At 46.5% G+C, this 15,221-nt stretch overlaps 1 protein-coding gene across 1 annotated transcript; it reads left to right on the top strand.

Moving 5' to 3' along the window:
• The first annotated feature begins 12,200 nt into the window (after positions 1 to 12,200).
• Positions 12,201 to 13,452, top strand: LOC117061307 (testis-specific serine/threonine-protein kinase 6-like). Its single transcript, XM_033174067.1, has one exon. The coding sequence runs from the start codon at positions 12,336 to 12,338 to the stop codon at positions 13,167 to 13,169; it is 834 nt and encodes a 277-aa protein (XP_033029958.1). The 5' UTR covers positions 12,201 to 12,335; the 3' UTR covers positions 13,170 to 13,452.
• Positions 13,453 to 15,221: the final 1,769 nt, after the last annotated feature.

Below are 15,221 nucleotides of genomic sequence, written 5' to 3' on the forward strand. Positions count from 1 at the left end.
GGGGAGCGTGTTTATGAGGAAGAAAGGAGGCACCCACGGCGATCCCTCTTCCCTATAATTCCAAGCTCGCCTCTCCCTCTCTCAGCTGACCAGGCTGGACGGGTGAAGGGGGGAGCCGGGGCGCTGTGATTAAAACAGGCACGGGGCTTGGCTGCTGCTGCTGCTGCTGTCGCCGCCGCCCCTACTGGCGAACGAGAAAAGGCACCTTCGGTATAGGCTCCCTTCTCCTCCCCTCTGCAAGAAAATCGGGGCGCTCTTTTTCTCATATGACTATTATTGCACAACGAGTAAGGTGCTTCCTCCTCCTCCTCCTCCTCTCCAACCCCCCCAACTCGCCAGCTGCCCCGCACCCCAGCGCCACTTTCACACAAGCGCGCAAACACGCCACCTCGCCCCTCCAAGCGCGCTCGCTCCGTCTAAAAGAAGCATGTGCCGGCGCCGTCGTTTTATATCCAGCCGGGCCGGACCATTTCCTCCGATCGGGGGGGTGAGCGGGAAAGCAGAGTCGCGTCGGAAGGTACGGAAAAGAGCGGCGGGGAGAAGGGAGTCAAGAAACGAGCTCCAAGGCTTCGGGTTGGGATCCTGCTGCGCCGGAGCGGTTCTGCTTCTTGTTCCCACGGCGCCGGAGACGCGCAATGAGGGGCGAGGAAGCCTTCCCTCCCCCCCGAGAAAAATGGAATGGTCCGTGGAACGCGGAGACACCAGAATGGAACTGAATGTGACTAAGTGCCCCGTAAGAGGCGCTGATTGGTTGGCTGCGATTCTTTTGTGCTCTGACCTAGAATATTTACAGTCGCTCCCCTCCCGTTTTCCTCTTTTTTGCCTTCCCTCGCTCCCCGGGCCAGGATAGAGCCTGTCTCGCCGGGAGACAGGACTGCAAGCTCATCGTGAGCCTCGAGGAAGGGTCGCTGAATGGCTGGCTGTTTCCTTTTAACGCGCTGCTTTGATTCCCCCACCCACAACGCCAAGGCGAGGGGAGGTGGGGGCTGCGATCATTTCCCCCACTTTATATTTTATTTTTTTCGAAAGGATTCCTCGGGAAACCGCTTGCAACGGGATTTTTGTGTGTGCGCGTTTACTTCTCAGATCTATAATGCGGGATAGGTTTGATTGGAAGAGGACGCGGGGGATCAGATTGTGCTGTTCTTAAAGGAAAGCAACCGAGCCGTAAAGCATTTAAAAGCAAATGAGGCCGTGTGGGTCCGTCAGTCCGTGAGAGAGATCCACGGTTAGGCACAGCGCCTTTATTAGCAGCGACCCCCCCCCCCCAAAAAAAAAAATGCTCACAAAATGCAGTAGCTAGCGAGCCTTCGCAGTGTCCAGAACTCTTCATCCAGCGGCATGTTAAACAAAGACTTTGTGTTCAGGTCTTAAAATGGAGTGTGGAGATCAGACTAGCAGCCCGGAAACCTATGTATTTCTACTCGGAAGTAAGTCCCACTGAGTTCAATGGGGCTTGCTCCCAGGTAAGTGTATCCAAGTGTTCTAAGCATCACTCAGATTACACTTGCCATGTGTGTAAGGAACTTTTCTAGTACCCAAGAACCAACCTACAATTTATCATTACTCCCAACATTTTAAAGCTCAATCCTGTGTTTCTTGGGTGTAAGTCTCACTTTTTAAAAAAAAAAACCCAATGGGGCTTACTCCCAAGTAGGTGTGCATGTTGTAAAGGAAAGCGTAACAATGTCTAGCCATGTTAAGAATAATTTTATTATTTGTACCTAAGAATAATTTTATTATTTATACCCCGTCCATCTAGCTGGGGTTCCCTAGCCACTGCTACTTTGGTGGACTGGTACTCCATATGTTTGAAATGCCATCATATCTAGGCTAGCCTTGTCCTGTATTTAAAACATGCAGAACCAAACGTTCATTCTCTGGGCATACAACCATCTGAGGTAGGGAACCTTTTGTAATACAAAAACCATCATACCTGGACACTAACCAAGCTGGCTGAGGCTGATGGGAATTGTGGTTCAAAACATCTGGAGGGTGCCAGGTTGGGGAATGCTGATACATAAACTGCTTAACAATTAACATGGACTAAAGAAGCATCTCCACCCCCACCATTAAGCCAAGACCCTGAGGTCCAGCTCTGAGGGCCTTTTGGTGGTTCCCTCACTGTGAGAAGTAAGTTACAGGGAACCAGGCAGAGGCCCTTTTCGGTATTTATGCATCCCAGATCATCTTCCAAATTTGCTCTGCCCGTTCCATCGCTAGGTTCTTCATGTTCACCATCCTCCCTCCTGCCCTCTTAAAGGTAAAGGACCCCTGACCGTTAAGTCCAGTTACGGACGACTCTGGGGTTGCGGCGCTCATCTCGCTTTACTGTTCGAGGGAGCCGGCGTTTGTCCGCAGACAGCTTCCAGGTCATGTGGCCAGCATGACTAAGCCACTTTTGGCGAACCAGAGCAGTGCACGGAAACACAGTTTACCTTCCCGCCGGAGCAGTACCTATTTATCTACTTGCACTTTGACATGCTTTCGAACTGGAGCTCACCCTGTTGCTGGGATTCGAACTGCCGACCTTCTGATCGGCAAGCCCTAGGCTCTGTGGTTTAGACCACAGCACCACCCATCACTTGCCCTCTTAGTCACCTAATAATGGTCACCTGTTTGTTTTTCTATGCCTTAGGAAGACACCTCTAATTTCGCAGTCACTCACATGCCAGGGTAATATCACTACTATGTGGGCTTTTGTAAGTGCGGTTTTTGCAGCAGAAGACATAGGCTGCCTCCAGACTGCCAGTATTTTGTAGGAGAGATTCAATCCAAACTGGAAATTTAGGTTTATGCAACTCAGGTGTCATTGTGCAACAAACCCACATTTCTTTTCAAAACAATAACAGGTTTTGTGGTTCCAGATTCAGGTAGGTAGCCATGTTGGTCTGATGCAGTCAAAATAAATAAAAAATTGTCCAATAGCACTTTAGGTAAAGGTAAAGGGACCCCTGACCATTAGGTACAGTCGTGTCCAACTCTGGGGTTGCGGCGCTCATCTCGCGTTACTGGCCGAGGGAGCCGGCGTACAGCTTCCGGGTCATGTGGCCAGCATGACTAAGCTGCTTCTAGTGAACCAGAGCAGCGCACGGAAACACCATTTACCTTCCCGCCAGAGAGGTACCTATTTATCTACTTGCACTTTGACGTGCTTTCGAACTGCCAGATGGGCAGGAGCTTGGACCGAGCAACGGGAGCTCACCCCGTCGCGGGGATTCGAACCGCCGACCTTCTGATCAACAAGCCCTAGGCTCTTTGGTTTAACCCACAGCGCCAGACCAACTAAGTTTGTTCTGGGCATAAGCTTTCGTGTGCAGTTTTTGTGGTTAGAAAAGATGCGGAAATGCACTTAAAATGAGTGCGATAAATGGTTGGTTAATTAGAAGATGTATAACCACAAGCAAATCAGGATAAATTCTGGAGGAACGCTCATCATTTGTATAATCTCCCTGCAAACAACGTGCTCGGTAAAGACCGGACCTAGGGCTGTAGCAAATGTTAGGCCTACCCACGCCGACACTATACATTTATAGCAGTATCATCCCCTCATAGCTACAATTCCCAGCGTGGTTTAGCAATCCCTCTTCCCAGGGAACTCTGGGAATTGTAGATGCCACTTAGTTAACATATGAGAGGTGAAATTTGAACAGAGGGAGACTGGTGATCAAAATCTGAGATGTTGCCTTTCTTCAGCAACAAATTGTGGTTCCCTTGGTGGGAGGCGGAATCTGCTGGCGGCAAATTGTTGCAGCATTCTTGCACAAAACCTTCCTGTTTTTCCTCCAGTTTTGGCACTCGTGCATGTTTTCTTTTAGGCGTACTGGCCCTATTTGTCCATTTGCCTGCCAGCCAGCAATATATAACAGCTTGAAAACACTACCTTGCTATCTGCGGTCTTATAATTATAATGCATGTGGGTGCATGTGGCTCTAGATTATTCCAACTGCTTCCTACAGGTAGGTACGGTAAGAACATAAAAGCGATAGAAACAAGAGGCAAGATTTTTTTAAAAACCCCACATTTATTATGCCTACATGCAGTGCTATTTTTCTAGAAAAAGAGGTGCCGGAACTCACCATTCTCTTCGAATGGCAATGGCACTCACCAGAGAAGTGCCAGAATCCACCTGAGAGGTGCCAGAGCTAATTTCCAGTGAGGAAAAAAAGCCCTGCCTTTATGATTTCTAACCACTCAGCTCCAAATACTTTGGCTGCAGCCTAGGATACCAAATTTGTTGTTGTTGTTCTGTCGTGTCCGACTCTTCGTGACCCCATGGACCAGAGCATGCCAGACACGACTATCTTTCACTGCCTCCCTCAGTTTGGCCAAACTCATGCCAGTCGCTTCGAGAACACTGTCCAACCGTCTCATCCTCTGTCGTCCCCTTCTCCTTGTGCCCTCCATCTTTCCCAACATCAGGGTCTTTTCTACGGAGTCTTCTCTTCTCATGAGGTGGCCAAAATATTGGAGATTCAACTTCAGGATATGTCCTTCCAGTGAGCACTCAGGGCTGATTTCTTTAAGGATGGATAAGTTTGATCTTTTTGCAGTCCAAAAGGATACCAAATACAGAGGGCCAATACTCCCAAGTGTCCCTATTTACCAGGGACAGTCCCAGATTTAAAGGGACGCAAGTGGCGCTGTGGTCTAAACCACTGAGCCTAGGCTGGGCTTGCTGATCAGAAGGTCGGCGGTTCGAATCCCTAAGACGGGGTGAGCTCTCATTGCTCGGTCCTAGCTCCTGCCAACCTAGCAGTTCGAAAGCGTACCAATGCAAGTAAATAAATAGGTATCGCTGCGGCGGGAAGGTAAACGGCGTTTCCGTGCACTGCTCTGGTTAAGCCAGAAGCGGCTTAGTCATGCTGGCCACATGACCCGGAAAAACTGCAGGCAAACGCCGGCTCCCTTGGCGAGTAAAGCGAGATGAGCGCCGCAACCCCAGAGTCGTTCACGTCTGGACTTAACTGTCAGGGGTCCTTTACCTTTCAGTCCCAGATTTACAGAAGCCGTCCCAGTTTCTGATTTGATCCCGGAATATTCCACTTTTCCTTTGTTGTTGTTGTTCAGTCGTTCAGTCGTGTCCGACTCTTCGTGACCCCATGGACCAGAGCACGCCAGGCACGCCTATCCTTCACTGCCTCCCGCAGTTTGGCCAAACTCATGTTAGTAGCTTCGAGAATACTGTCCAACCATCTCATCCTCTGTCGTCCCCTTCTCCTTGTGCCCTCAATCTTTCCCAACATCAGGGTCTTTTCTAAGGAGTCTTCTCTTCTCATGAGGTGGCCAAAGTACTGGAGCCTCAACTTCAGGATCTGTCCTTCTAGTGAGCACTCAGGGCCGATTTCCTTGAGAATGGATAGGTTTGATCTTCTTGCAGTCCATGGGACTCTCAAGAGTCTCCTCCAGCACCATAATTCAAAAGCATCAATTCTTCGGCGATCAGCCTTCTTGATGGTCCAGCTCTCACTTCCGTACATTACTACTGGAAAAACCATAGCTTTAACTATACGGACCTTTGTCGGCAAGGTGATGTCTTTGCTTTTTAAGATGCTGTCTAGGTTTGTCATTGCTTTTCTCCCAAGAAGCAGGCGTCTTCTAATTTCGTGACTGCTGTCACCATCTGCAGTGATCATGGAACCCAAGAAAGTGAAATCTCTCACTGCCTCCATTTCTTCCCCTTCTATTTGCCAGGAGGTGATGGGACCAGTGGCCATGATCTTAGTTTTTTTGATGTTGAGCTTCAGACCATATTTTGCGCTTTCCTCTTTCACCCTCATTAAAAGGTTCTTCAATTCCTCCTCACTTTCTGCCATCAGGGTTGTATCATCAGCATATCTGAGGTTGTTGATATTTTTTCCGGCAATCTTAATTCCGGTTTGGGATTCATCCAGCCCAGCCTTTCGCATGATGAATTCTGCATATAAGTTAAATAAGCAGGGGGACAATATACAGCCTTGTCGTACTCCTTTCCCAATTTTGAACCAATCAGTTATTCCACATCCAGTTCTAACTGTAGCTTCTTGTCCCACATACAGATTTCTCAGGAGATGGATGAGGTGATCAGGCACTCCCATTTCTTTAAGAACTTGCCATAGTTTGCTGTGGTCGACACAGTCAAATGCTTTTGCGTAGTCAATGAAGCAGAAGTAGATGTTTTTCTGGAACTCTCTAGCTTTCTCCATAATCCAGCGCATGTTTGCAATTTGGTCTCTGGTTCCTCTGCCCCTTCGAAATCCAGCTTGCACTTCTGGGAGTTCTCGGTCCACGTACTGCTTAAGCCTGCCTTGTAGAATTTTAAGCATAACCTTGCTAGCGTGTGAAATGAGTGCAATTGTGCGGTAGTTAGAGCATTCTTTGGCACTGCCCTTCTTTGGGATTGGGATGTAAACTGATCTTCTCCAATCCTCTGGCCACTGCTGAGTTTTCCAAACTTGTTGGCATATTGAGTGTAGCACCTTAACAGCATCATCTTTTAGGATTTTAAATAGTTCAGCTGGAATATCATCACTTCCACTGGCCTTGTTGTTAGCAAGGCTTTCTAAGGCCCATTTGACTTCACTCTCCAGGATGTCTGGCTCAAGGTCAGCAACCACACTACCTGGGGTGTATGAGACCTCTATATCTTTCTGGTATAGTTCCTCTGTGTATTCTTGCCACCTCTTCTTGATGTCTTCTGCTTCTGTTAGGTCCTTTCCACTTTTGTCCTTAATTGTGGTAATCTTTGTACGAAATGTTCCTTTCATATCTCCAATTTTCTTGAACAGATCTCTGGTTTTTCCCATTCTGTTATTTTCCTCTATTTCTTTGCATTGTTCGTTTAGAAAGGCCCTCTTGTCTCTCCTTGCTATTCTTTGGAAATCTGCATTCAATTTCCTGTATCTTTCACTATCTCCCTCGCATTTTGCTTGCCTTCTCTCCCCTGCTATTTTTAAGGCCTCATTGGACAGCCACTTTGCTTTCTTGCATTTCTTTTTCATTGGGATGGTTTTCGTTGCTGCCTCCTGTATAATGTTACGAGCCTCCATCCACAGTTCTTCAGGCACTCTATCCACCAAATCTAAGTCCTTAAACCTGTTTTTCACTTCAACTGTGTATTCATAAGGAATTTGATTTAGATTGTATCTTACTGGCCCAGTGGTTTTTCCTACTTTCTTCAGTTTAAGCTGGAATTTTGCTATAAGAAGCTGATGATCAGAGCCACAGTCAGCTCCAGGTCTTGTTTTTGCTGAGTGTATAGAGCTTCTCCATCTTTGGCTGCAGAGAATATAATCAATCTGATTTCGATGTTGCCCATCTGGTGATGTCCATGTGTAGAGTCGTCTCTTGTGTTGTTGGAAAAGAGTGTTTGTGATGACCAGCTTGTTCTCTTGACAGAACTCTATTAGCCTTTGCCCTGCTTCATTTTGAACTCCAAGGCCAAACTTGCCAGTTGTTCCTTTTATCTCTTGACTCCCTACTTTAGCATTCCAATCCCCTATAATGAGAAGAACATCCTTCTTCTTCCTTAGGACGTCCCTATTTTCATTGGGAAAATGTTGGGTCCATGGAGTTATGTGACCTCTGAGCCAAGGAGTTAAGTAATTATGCAACTTTTAAGAGACATCTATAAAGGGAGCCCTGTATAGGGTAGTGTGTGTTTTTTAATGTTGAATGTTTTATTTTGTTTTTATATATGTTGGAAGCCACCCAGAGTGGCTGGGGCAACCCAGTCTGATGGGCGGGGTATAAATAATAAAATTCTTGTTGTTGTTGTTGAATAGAGCCTCCCCCGATGAGTGCACGGGGCATTTTTCATTTAAAAAACTTCTTTGCTATATGTATTTGCACAGCTTTCTTGCTGGGTCTAGTGCTGGATTAACGTATAAGCTAAACAAGCTATAGCAGGCATAGGCAAACTTCACCCTCCAGCTGTTTTTGGACCACAACTCCCATCATCCCTAGTTAACAGGACCAGTGGTCAGGAATGATGGGAGCTGTAGTCCCAAAACAGCTGGAGGGCCACGTTTGGCCATCACTGATGTAAGTAATGGACCCCGCCTGCTAGCCTGCTCCCTAAAACATCACTGGTTTCAGTTCAACAATTACTTTGATAAAATACATATTATGTTATGTGCAAATGGCTTTAGATACCTATTAGGGCAGGCCTAGGCAAACTCGGCCCTCCAGATGTTTTGGGACTACAACTCCCATCATCCCTGACCACTGGCCCTGTTAACTAGGGATGATGGGAGTTGTAGTCCCCAAAACAGCTGGAAGGCCGAGTTTGCCTATGCCTGTATTAGGTCCATAAATTACCATATAGCATATATGCAACACAAAAAACAGCGACAATTTGTTGTTGACAAAGGGCAGCTGGACATATAAAGGGCCCCATTACCTTCAGTAGCTTAGGGCCTCATCAAACCTAAATCCGGCCCTGGCTGGGTCCCATATAAAAGGTAAAGGGACCCCTGACCATCAGGTCCAGTCGTGTCCGACTCTGGGGTTGCGGCGCTCATCTTGCTTTATAGGCCAAGGGAGCCAGCGTTTGTCCGCAGACAGTTTCCGGGTCATGTGGCCAGCATGACAAAGCCGCTTCTGGCGAACCAGAGCAGCGCACGGAAACGCCGTTTACCTTCCCACCGGAGCGGTACCTATTTATCTACTTGCACTTTGATGTGCTTTCGAACTGCTAGGTGGGCAGGAGCTGGGACCGAGCAACGGGAGCTCACCCCGTGGCAGGGATTCGAACCGCCGACCTTCTGATCAGCAAGCCCTAGCCTCTGTGGTTTAACCCACAGCGCCACCTGGGTCCCTCTGGGTCCCATATAGGTGGTTGTAAATTTCATGAGCATCACTGGAATCTACTTCCCTTAAATGTGTTTTGGGTGTAGACAGGAAATCCATAGATAATTTCATCCAGGGCTGGCTCATGGGCTGTCTCTTTGCCCAGGGGCAGCAATGGTGGCATTGAATATCGGTTGCTGCAGAGCAACAGCAAGGGAGGGCTACTGTCTTCAGGCCCAACCATTGGCTAGGCTGCTATAGGGTTTACCTGGCAGGGGCTTTCCTAGTGCCCTTGGTGTGAATGCAGTATTCTTACGGGATTAAATTTTGCTCACTTCCTCCATTCAATAGTTCCTTTCCTTCTGCCATCAAACTGTTAAATTCGTAGTTTTGTGTGGAAGGGAGGTCAGTTGGTGGTATGGTGTTCCTTTGTTGTGCTGTTGTACTGTGAGCGGAATAGTGTTTGTATGAGGTACGTTTTTCTTTACATTGCAATGTAGTCGAAGCAAAATTCCAAGTATGATCGGTACTTGGCCAATAAAATTATTCCTTATTCAATTCAATATGCTAACTCTAGAGGGGATTTGGGAAAGAGGAAGCTATTGCAATGTTGCAAAAAAGAAGGGAAATCTTAAAATTGTAGAAATGCTTCAAACAATTGTGTGACCGCATGGATTCCCAGACTCTTTTAAAAAAAAAATAATTTTTATTATTTTATACTAAATTACTACAAAAAATAAAATATACATTCGCATACATTTTCCAATTTTGGCTAACATAGCCGTGACTTCCCTCAGACCTTCCACATGGCTTTCAGAATTATATCTTAATATTATACTTCTTTAATCTACCATTGCTTACATTATCATAAATCTCATGCATACTCTAACTACCATACTTACAATAATATTTCTGCACATTAACTACAAAGCTTCTTGAAGTCCTACTAGCGTATTCAGTTGCAAATTGTTTTTCAAACAATTCGTAAACTTTAACCAGTCTTTGATGAATTTCTGGTCCCGCTGTTCCCGGATTCTTCCCGTCATTTTATCCAGTTCTGCATATTCCATCAGGGATTCCCAGACTCTTAATTCATTTTCTTTCCAGGAAATGGAAATTAAATTAGAATGAATGATTTCTTGGAGAAACGTCTACTATTTCCTCATTGCATACCCTCCAACATTTCTCCAATGAAAATAGGGGTGTCCTATTCCATAATAATAGTTTTACTATTTACACCCTGCCCACTCCAGGCGACTTCCAACATATTAAAAAAAAAATACATAATTAAACATTTTAAAAACTTCCTTATACAGGGCTGGCTTGGGGGTTGGATGACAACATACTCTCTGACAATTCAGCAGTGAAAATAAGGACATCCTACCTTACCTTCCAACATTTATCTGATGAAAACGGACATTCTAAGGGAAAGCGGAACATTCCGAGATCAAATCAGAAGCTGGGACAGCTTCTGTAAACCCAGGACTGTGTCTGGAAAATAGGGACACATGGAGAGTTTGTACATTGGAAAACACCAGAGTTTGAGTTTGTTTGTTTTTTTAAGTTATGATGAATATAATCTTATGGCATGAGCTTCCGAAGCAATGATCAGCAGTGCTGTGCATTGCAGGGGGTTGGGCTAGATGATCCTCAGGGTCCCTTCCAACTCTATGATTCTATGTATGCTTCTAAGTGTGCCACCATAATATTTAGGGTAGGCTGTTATTACTAGGCTGGTGCAGGCCATCTAGCTGTTGCTCTTCAAGGGATCAAAATGATGGATTTAATTAAAGCGTATTTCATAAGAGGCGTCAAACTACTTCCTATTTGTGACACCTCCTAGCAGGAGTTAAACAACTTCCTGTTTGCACGACATTTCTTACTGGAAGAAATTCACGGTTTCGCTTTTACCTCCCAGTTTGACCTTGAGCTCCCCGCCCTCCTTGGAGATCTCTTTCAGGCCTTCTTTGTCAGGGCAACTCCTTTGCAGAGAGACAAACCCAGCTTGCCTTTAAAAATGCACATTAGAACAAACCATGATGCTAATTTACATTAGCATGAAATATTTCGACTTCGCTTTCCCTTTCAAGTCGTGGGCCTATTTCCATAATCCAGACAGTTTGAACTCCCTAGAACGTCCTATGTGTTCTTGGCACACACAAAAAATTGGTCCCGCACATTTGAGCTGTTTTGCACAGCTGATTTGAAAAGATTTAGAATCGAAAACAGGGGTGGTGAACAGCCTGTGGCCCTCCAGATGTGGTTGAACTTCAGTTCCCATCATCCTTGGTAGCTGGGCCTGATGGGAGCTGGAGTCCAAGAACATCTGGGGAGCCAGATGTTCTCCACCCCCAGATCTAAAGGAACTTCTGAAGCAGGTCAAGGGAGGAAATGGTGAAAAGTTTCAAAGTATACAATGCCTCGTTCTTTCATATGTGGTGGACCTGTAAAAGGGTATTGGGAAATAATTTATAATGAATTGAAAAAAATGTTTAAAAGTACCTTTTTATTGGGGATATTTCAGACGGATATTCCCAGGTGTCAAAAAAAGGTTATTTATGTATGCCACTACTGCGGCCCGTGTTTCGTTAGCCCAAAAATGGAAAACGAGCTAAAGAAGAATGGCAACTTAAACTGATGGAATATGCGCAGCTTTTGGACCTAACTCATAGAATAAGAACAAGAAAAACATACGTTTAAAGAAGATTGGAAAATGTTTATTGAATGTATGGGGGGAAATTGTGTACACTTGAAAACTTTGGCAGCGTTAAGATAAATTCAACAGTGTAAATAAGTTTTCTTGGATGTAATAATGGAATACTGAATGGTTTGGTTTATATACAATATGCAGGGATTTATGTAATGCAAAATGAACCATGGAAAGAGAAGAAGGGAAGTCTTTGGTATTTTAAGGTTGTTTATATGAATATTCTGAATTGTAAAACTGAAAATTTAATAAAAATTGTATATAAAAAGCTAAGTATACAATGCCTCAAGAGGTAGCTCCACCTGGGAATTCTGGACATAATGGAAGAGGTAAAGGTTTTGGATTGTCATAAAAGATGCGAGAGGAAAGGATTAATAGGAAAGGAGACCCACAAAGGCGAGGATGGAAGTCCAGGAGATTCCTTGGAATCTTGTTTTTATGAATGATGTGTGATATACCTCTGTAAAAAAAAATTATTTGAAAAGCCAAATAAATAAATTTTATGTATAAAAAAGAGAAGAATGTATGTCATTGGGAATTCCTCCATGAAGTGGAAGCAGGTTATATAATCCATCGCTTGAAGGAGAGGAATCGAAACCACCTCCAGCTCCCCAGTGAGATATCTTAAGCTGGGCCTACTAGTTCTGGGACCACAAGGTTATGCTGATTATGCACAGGAAGACATAGCGCATGACACTCCCAGCCACTTCACAATACCTGTATGAGTAGTGATGACTTCGAAGCCAAGCCCTCAGTGGGCACATGGGGAGTGAAAGTCTAGAGATGTCTATCACAATGGGTTAAAGCACTGAGTCCCGGGAAGAAAAACTACAGGCCTTGTCAGCCTGACCAGGTCATCATGTCAAGGGCTTCCAGAGGAGACAAACTTCTGAGCGACCTCGGTTACAAGTTGGGCCAGACCTTGGGGGAAGGCAGCTATTCCAAGGTGAGAGTAGCCACTTCGGCCAAATACAAGGGGCCACTAGCCATCAAAATGGTGGACCGGCGTCGAGCGCCCCGGGATTTTGTGGAGAAGTTTCTGCCGAGGGAGCTCTCCATCTTGAGAGGGATCCGTCACCCGCACATCGTCAGAGTCTACGAGTTCATCGAAGTCTGCAACGGGACGCTGTACATTGTGATGGAGGCCGCGTCTACGGACCTGCTGCAGATGGTGCAGAAGACGGGCAAACTGCCCTGCGCCCCTGAGGCACGGGACATCTTTGCCCAGGTCGTGGGTGCCGTGCGCTACCTCCACGACCGGCATTTGGTGCACCGGGATCTCAAGTGCGAGAACGTGCTGCTCACTTCGGACGGCCGCCGGGCGAAGCTGACCGACTTTGGCTTTGGCAGAGAATCGCGCGGGTACCCGGAGCTGAGTACCACCTACTGTGGCTCTGCGGCCTACGCCTCTCCCGAGGTCCTCATGGGCGTCCCCTACGACCCCAAAAAGTACGACGTGTGGAGTTTGGGCGTCATGCTGTACGTGATGATAACCGGCTGCATGCCCTTCGATGACACCCACATCCATAACATGCCGTGCCGCCAGAAGAAAGGCGTCGTTTTCCCCGAAGACCTGCCCGCTTTGGCGGAGCCCTGCCAGGCCCTTATTAAGCAGCTGCTCCAGTTCAGCCCAGAATCCCGGCCCTGTGTGGGGCAAGTATCTAAGAACAGCTGGCTGAAGGGGGAAGCCTAAGTACGGTGGCTTTCCCTACCCTGGTGTCGCCAGGACACCTACCAGACGCAGCTGCTTCAAGGGAGGGGGGGTGTCATGTTAACCGGACAATGGAAATGTATTAAGTTGTCAGAAAGGTTTCTGGGATGTTGAGCATGAGAAGAAGTAAGCGGGCAAACTGATTTAGTGGGGGGAAAGGAAAAAGAGAAAAGCAAATCAGATGTAAGTTCCTCTGAAATTAACGGGACTTACTTCCAAACAAATGTATTTAGGTTTGGGGTGCCAATGAGATCTTTAAAACCCACTTTTGCGTGTCAGCTTCTCATTCTGCTCAAGGGCGATACTTCTCGTTTGTTTGGAGGGGATTCCTACGGATCGCTCAAGTTTGGGGGAATTGGTTTTCGGGAGCGCTGTGTAGCGTCCTGTGCTGAGGAAGTGCGTCAGAATCCCCTCCAGCATTTCGGAGGATTCTGATGTGCAGTCTCAGCATAGGTGGGGTGCTGGCTGTACTGGAAGGAGCTGGACCAGAAACAGGACTCTCACACTGCCTTTGATATGGGATACCATTGCTTGAGCAGTCCTAGGGAGCTGCATGGGATAGGCTTTTCCTATGGAATCAAAAATGCTTATAAAAGTACAGTGGTACCTCAGGTTAAGAACATAATTCGTTCTGGAGGTCTGTTCTTAACCTGAAACTGTTCTTAACCTGAGGCATCACTTTAGCTAATAGGGCCTCCTGTTGCTGCCGCGCCGCCAGAGCACGATTTCTGTTCTCATCCTGAAGCAAAGTTCTTAACCCGAGGTAATATTTCTGGGTTAGCGGAGTCTGTAACCTGAAGCGTCTGTAACCCGAGGTACCACTGTACCGTCTTCTGATTGGGTCATATTTAAAGGACAACCGTGGATTCCCAACAGAAATTGTAAGCTGGCCCTAAGGTCTTAAGTTCCAAACTTTCCCAAATCAAAGGGATTATTTGCAAGGTGAAGTGCTTTAAATGTATGGTGCGTGAACCTCGTGTGTGAACGCTGTCACAGTCCATCATGAGAGTTGATCAGGATTATGCAGGCCATGCAAGTCCAGAAGTCCAGATTGAAAAAAGGCTCAACTCAATTGTATCAAATATTGGCCCGCAATACTATATCATGGTGGAAATGTCCACAAGGCCACAGAGAGGATTTTTTTTGGGGGGAGGACTTTCGTTGGGGGGGGGCAGAACCAACATGATTGGTCAGTTAGTTAAGTACAGTCGTACCTTGGATCTCAAACGCCTTGCAAGTCGAACGTTCTGGCTCCCGAACGCCGCAAACCTGGAAGTGAGTATTCTGGTTTGCGAACATTCTTTGGAACTCAAAAGTCTGACGAGGCTTCCGCAGCTTCCGATTGGCTGCAGGAGTTTCCTGCAGCCAATCAGAAGCTGTGTTTTGGTTTTCTTGCCATTTTGGAAGTCGAACGGACTTCCAGAACGGCTTCCATTTGGCTTCCAAGGTACAACTGTATTTCTGTTGTTTTACTTGATGGGGGGGGCGGCGGCAGCTGACCTCCCCTGCCCCTCCCCTTGGCTACGCCCATGCACAAAGCAGTCATCCAATCAATACAATGCATAGCTCAGTTGGTTAGAGCATGGTGCTGATAACACCAAGGTCACAGGTTTGATCCCCATAAGGGACAGCTGCATATTCCTGCATTGGACCAGATGATCCCCTGGATCCCTTCGAACTCTATGATTCTATGAATTGCCCAAGTCTCCACTATAATAGGGGATATGATTATCAGTCAGTGATGGCTCACCGGAACCTAACTTGCCACCTTCAGCAATGGGGGTGGCCAGTTTCCTGATCATCAGGAGAAAGCAAGTCTTTGACCTTTTCTGGTCAGTCCACGGCAAGGCTTCGCCAACGGGACAGGCAGATCGTCCTGCAGTCTGCCATTCAGGGAGTTCTCCAAAGTCTTGGTCTTTGTGGACCTATCTGCAGCTAATCGGGCCAGGCTGTTCTCACTTACTCTCTGCTTTTTCTCTCCACTTCTCTCCCCCATGCAAGAATCTTTATACCTTCTGCGTTTGCAGAAACTGA

The sequence above is a fragment of the Lacerta agilis genome, chromosome 1 (assembly GCF_009819535.1).
Source record: "Lacerta agilis isolate rLacAgi1 chromosome 1, rLacAgi1.pri, whole genome shotgun sequence".
NCBI classification, from domain to species: domain Eukaryota; kingdom Metazoa; phylum Chordata; class Lepidosauria; order Squamata; family Lacertidae; genus Lacerta; species Lacerta agilis.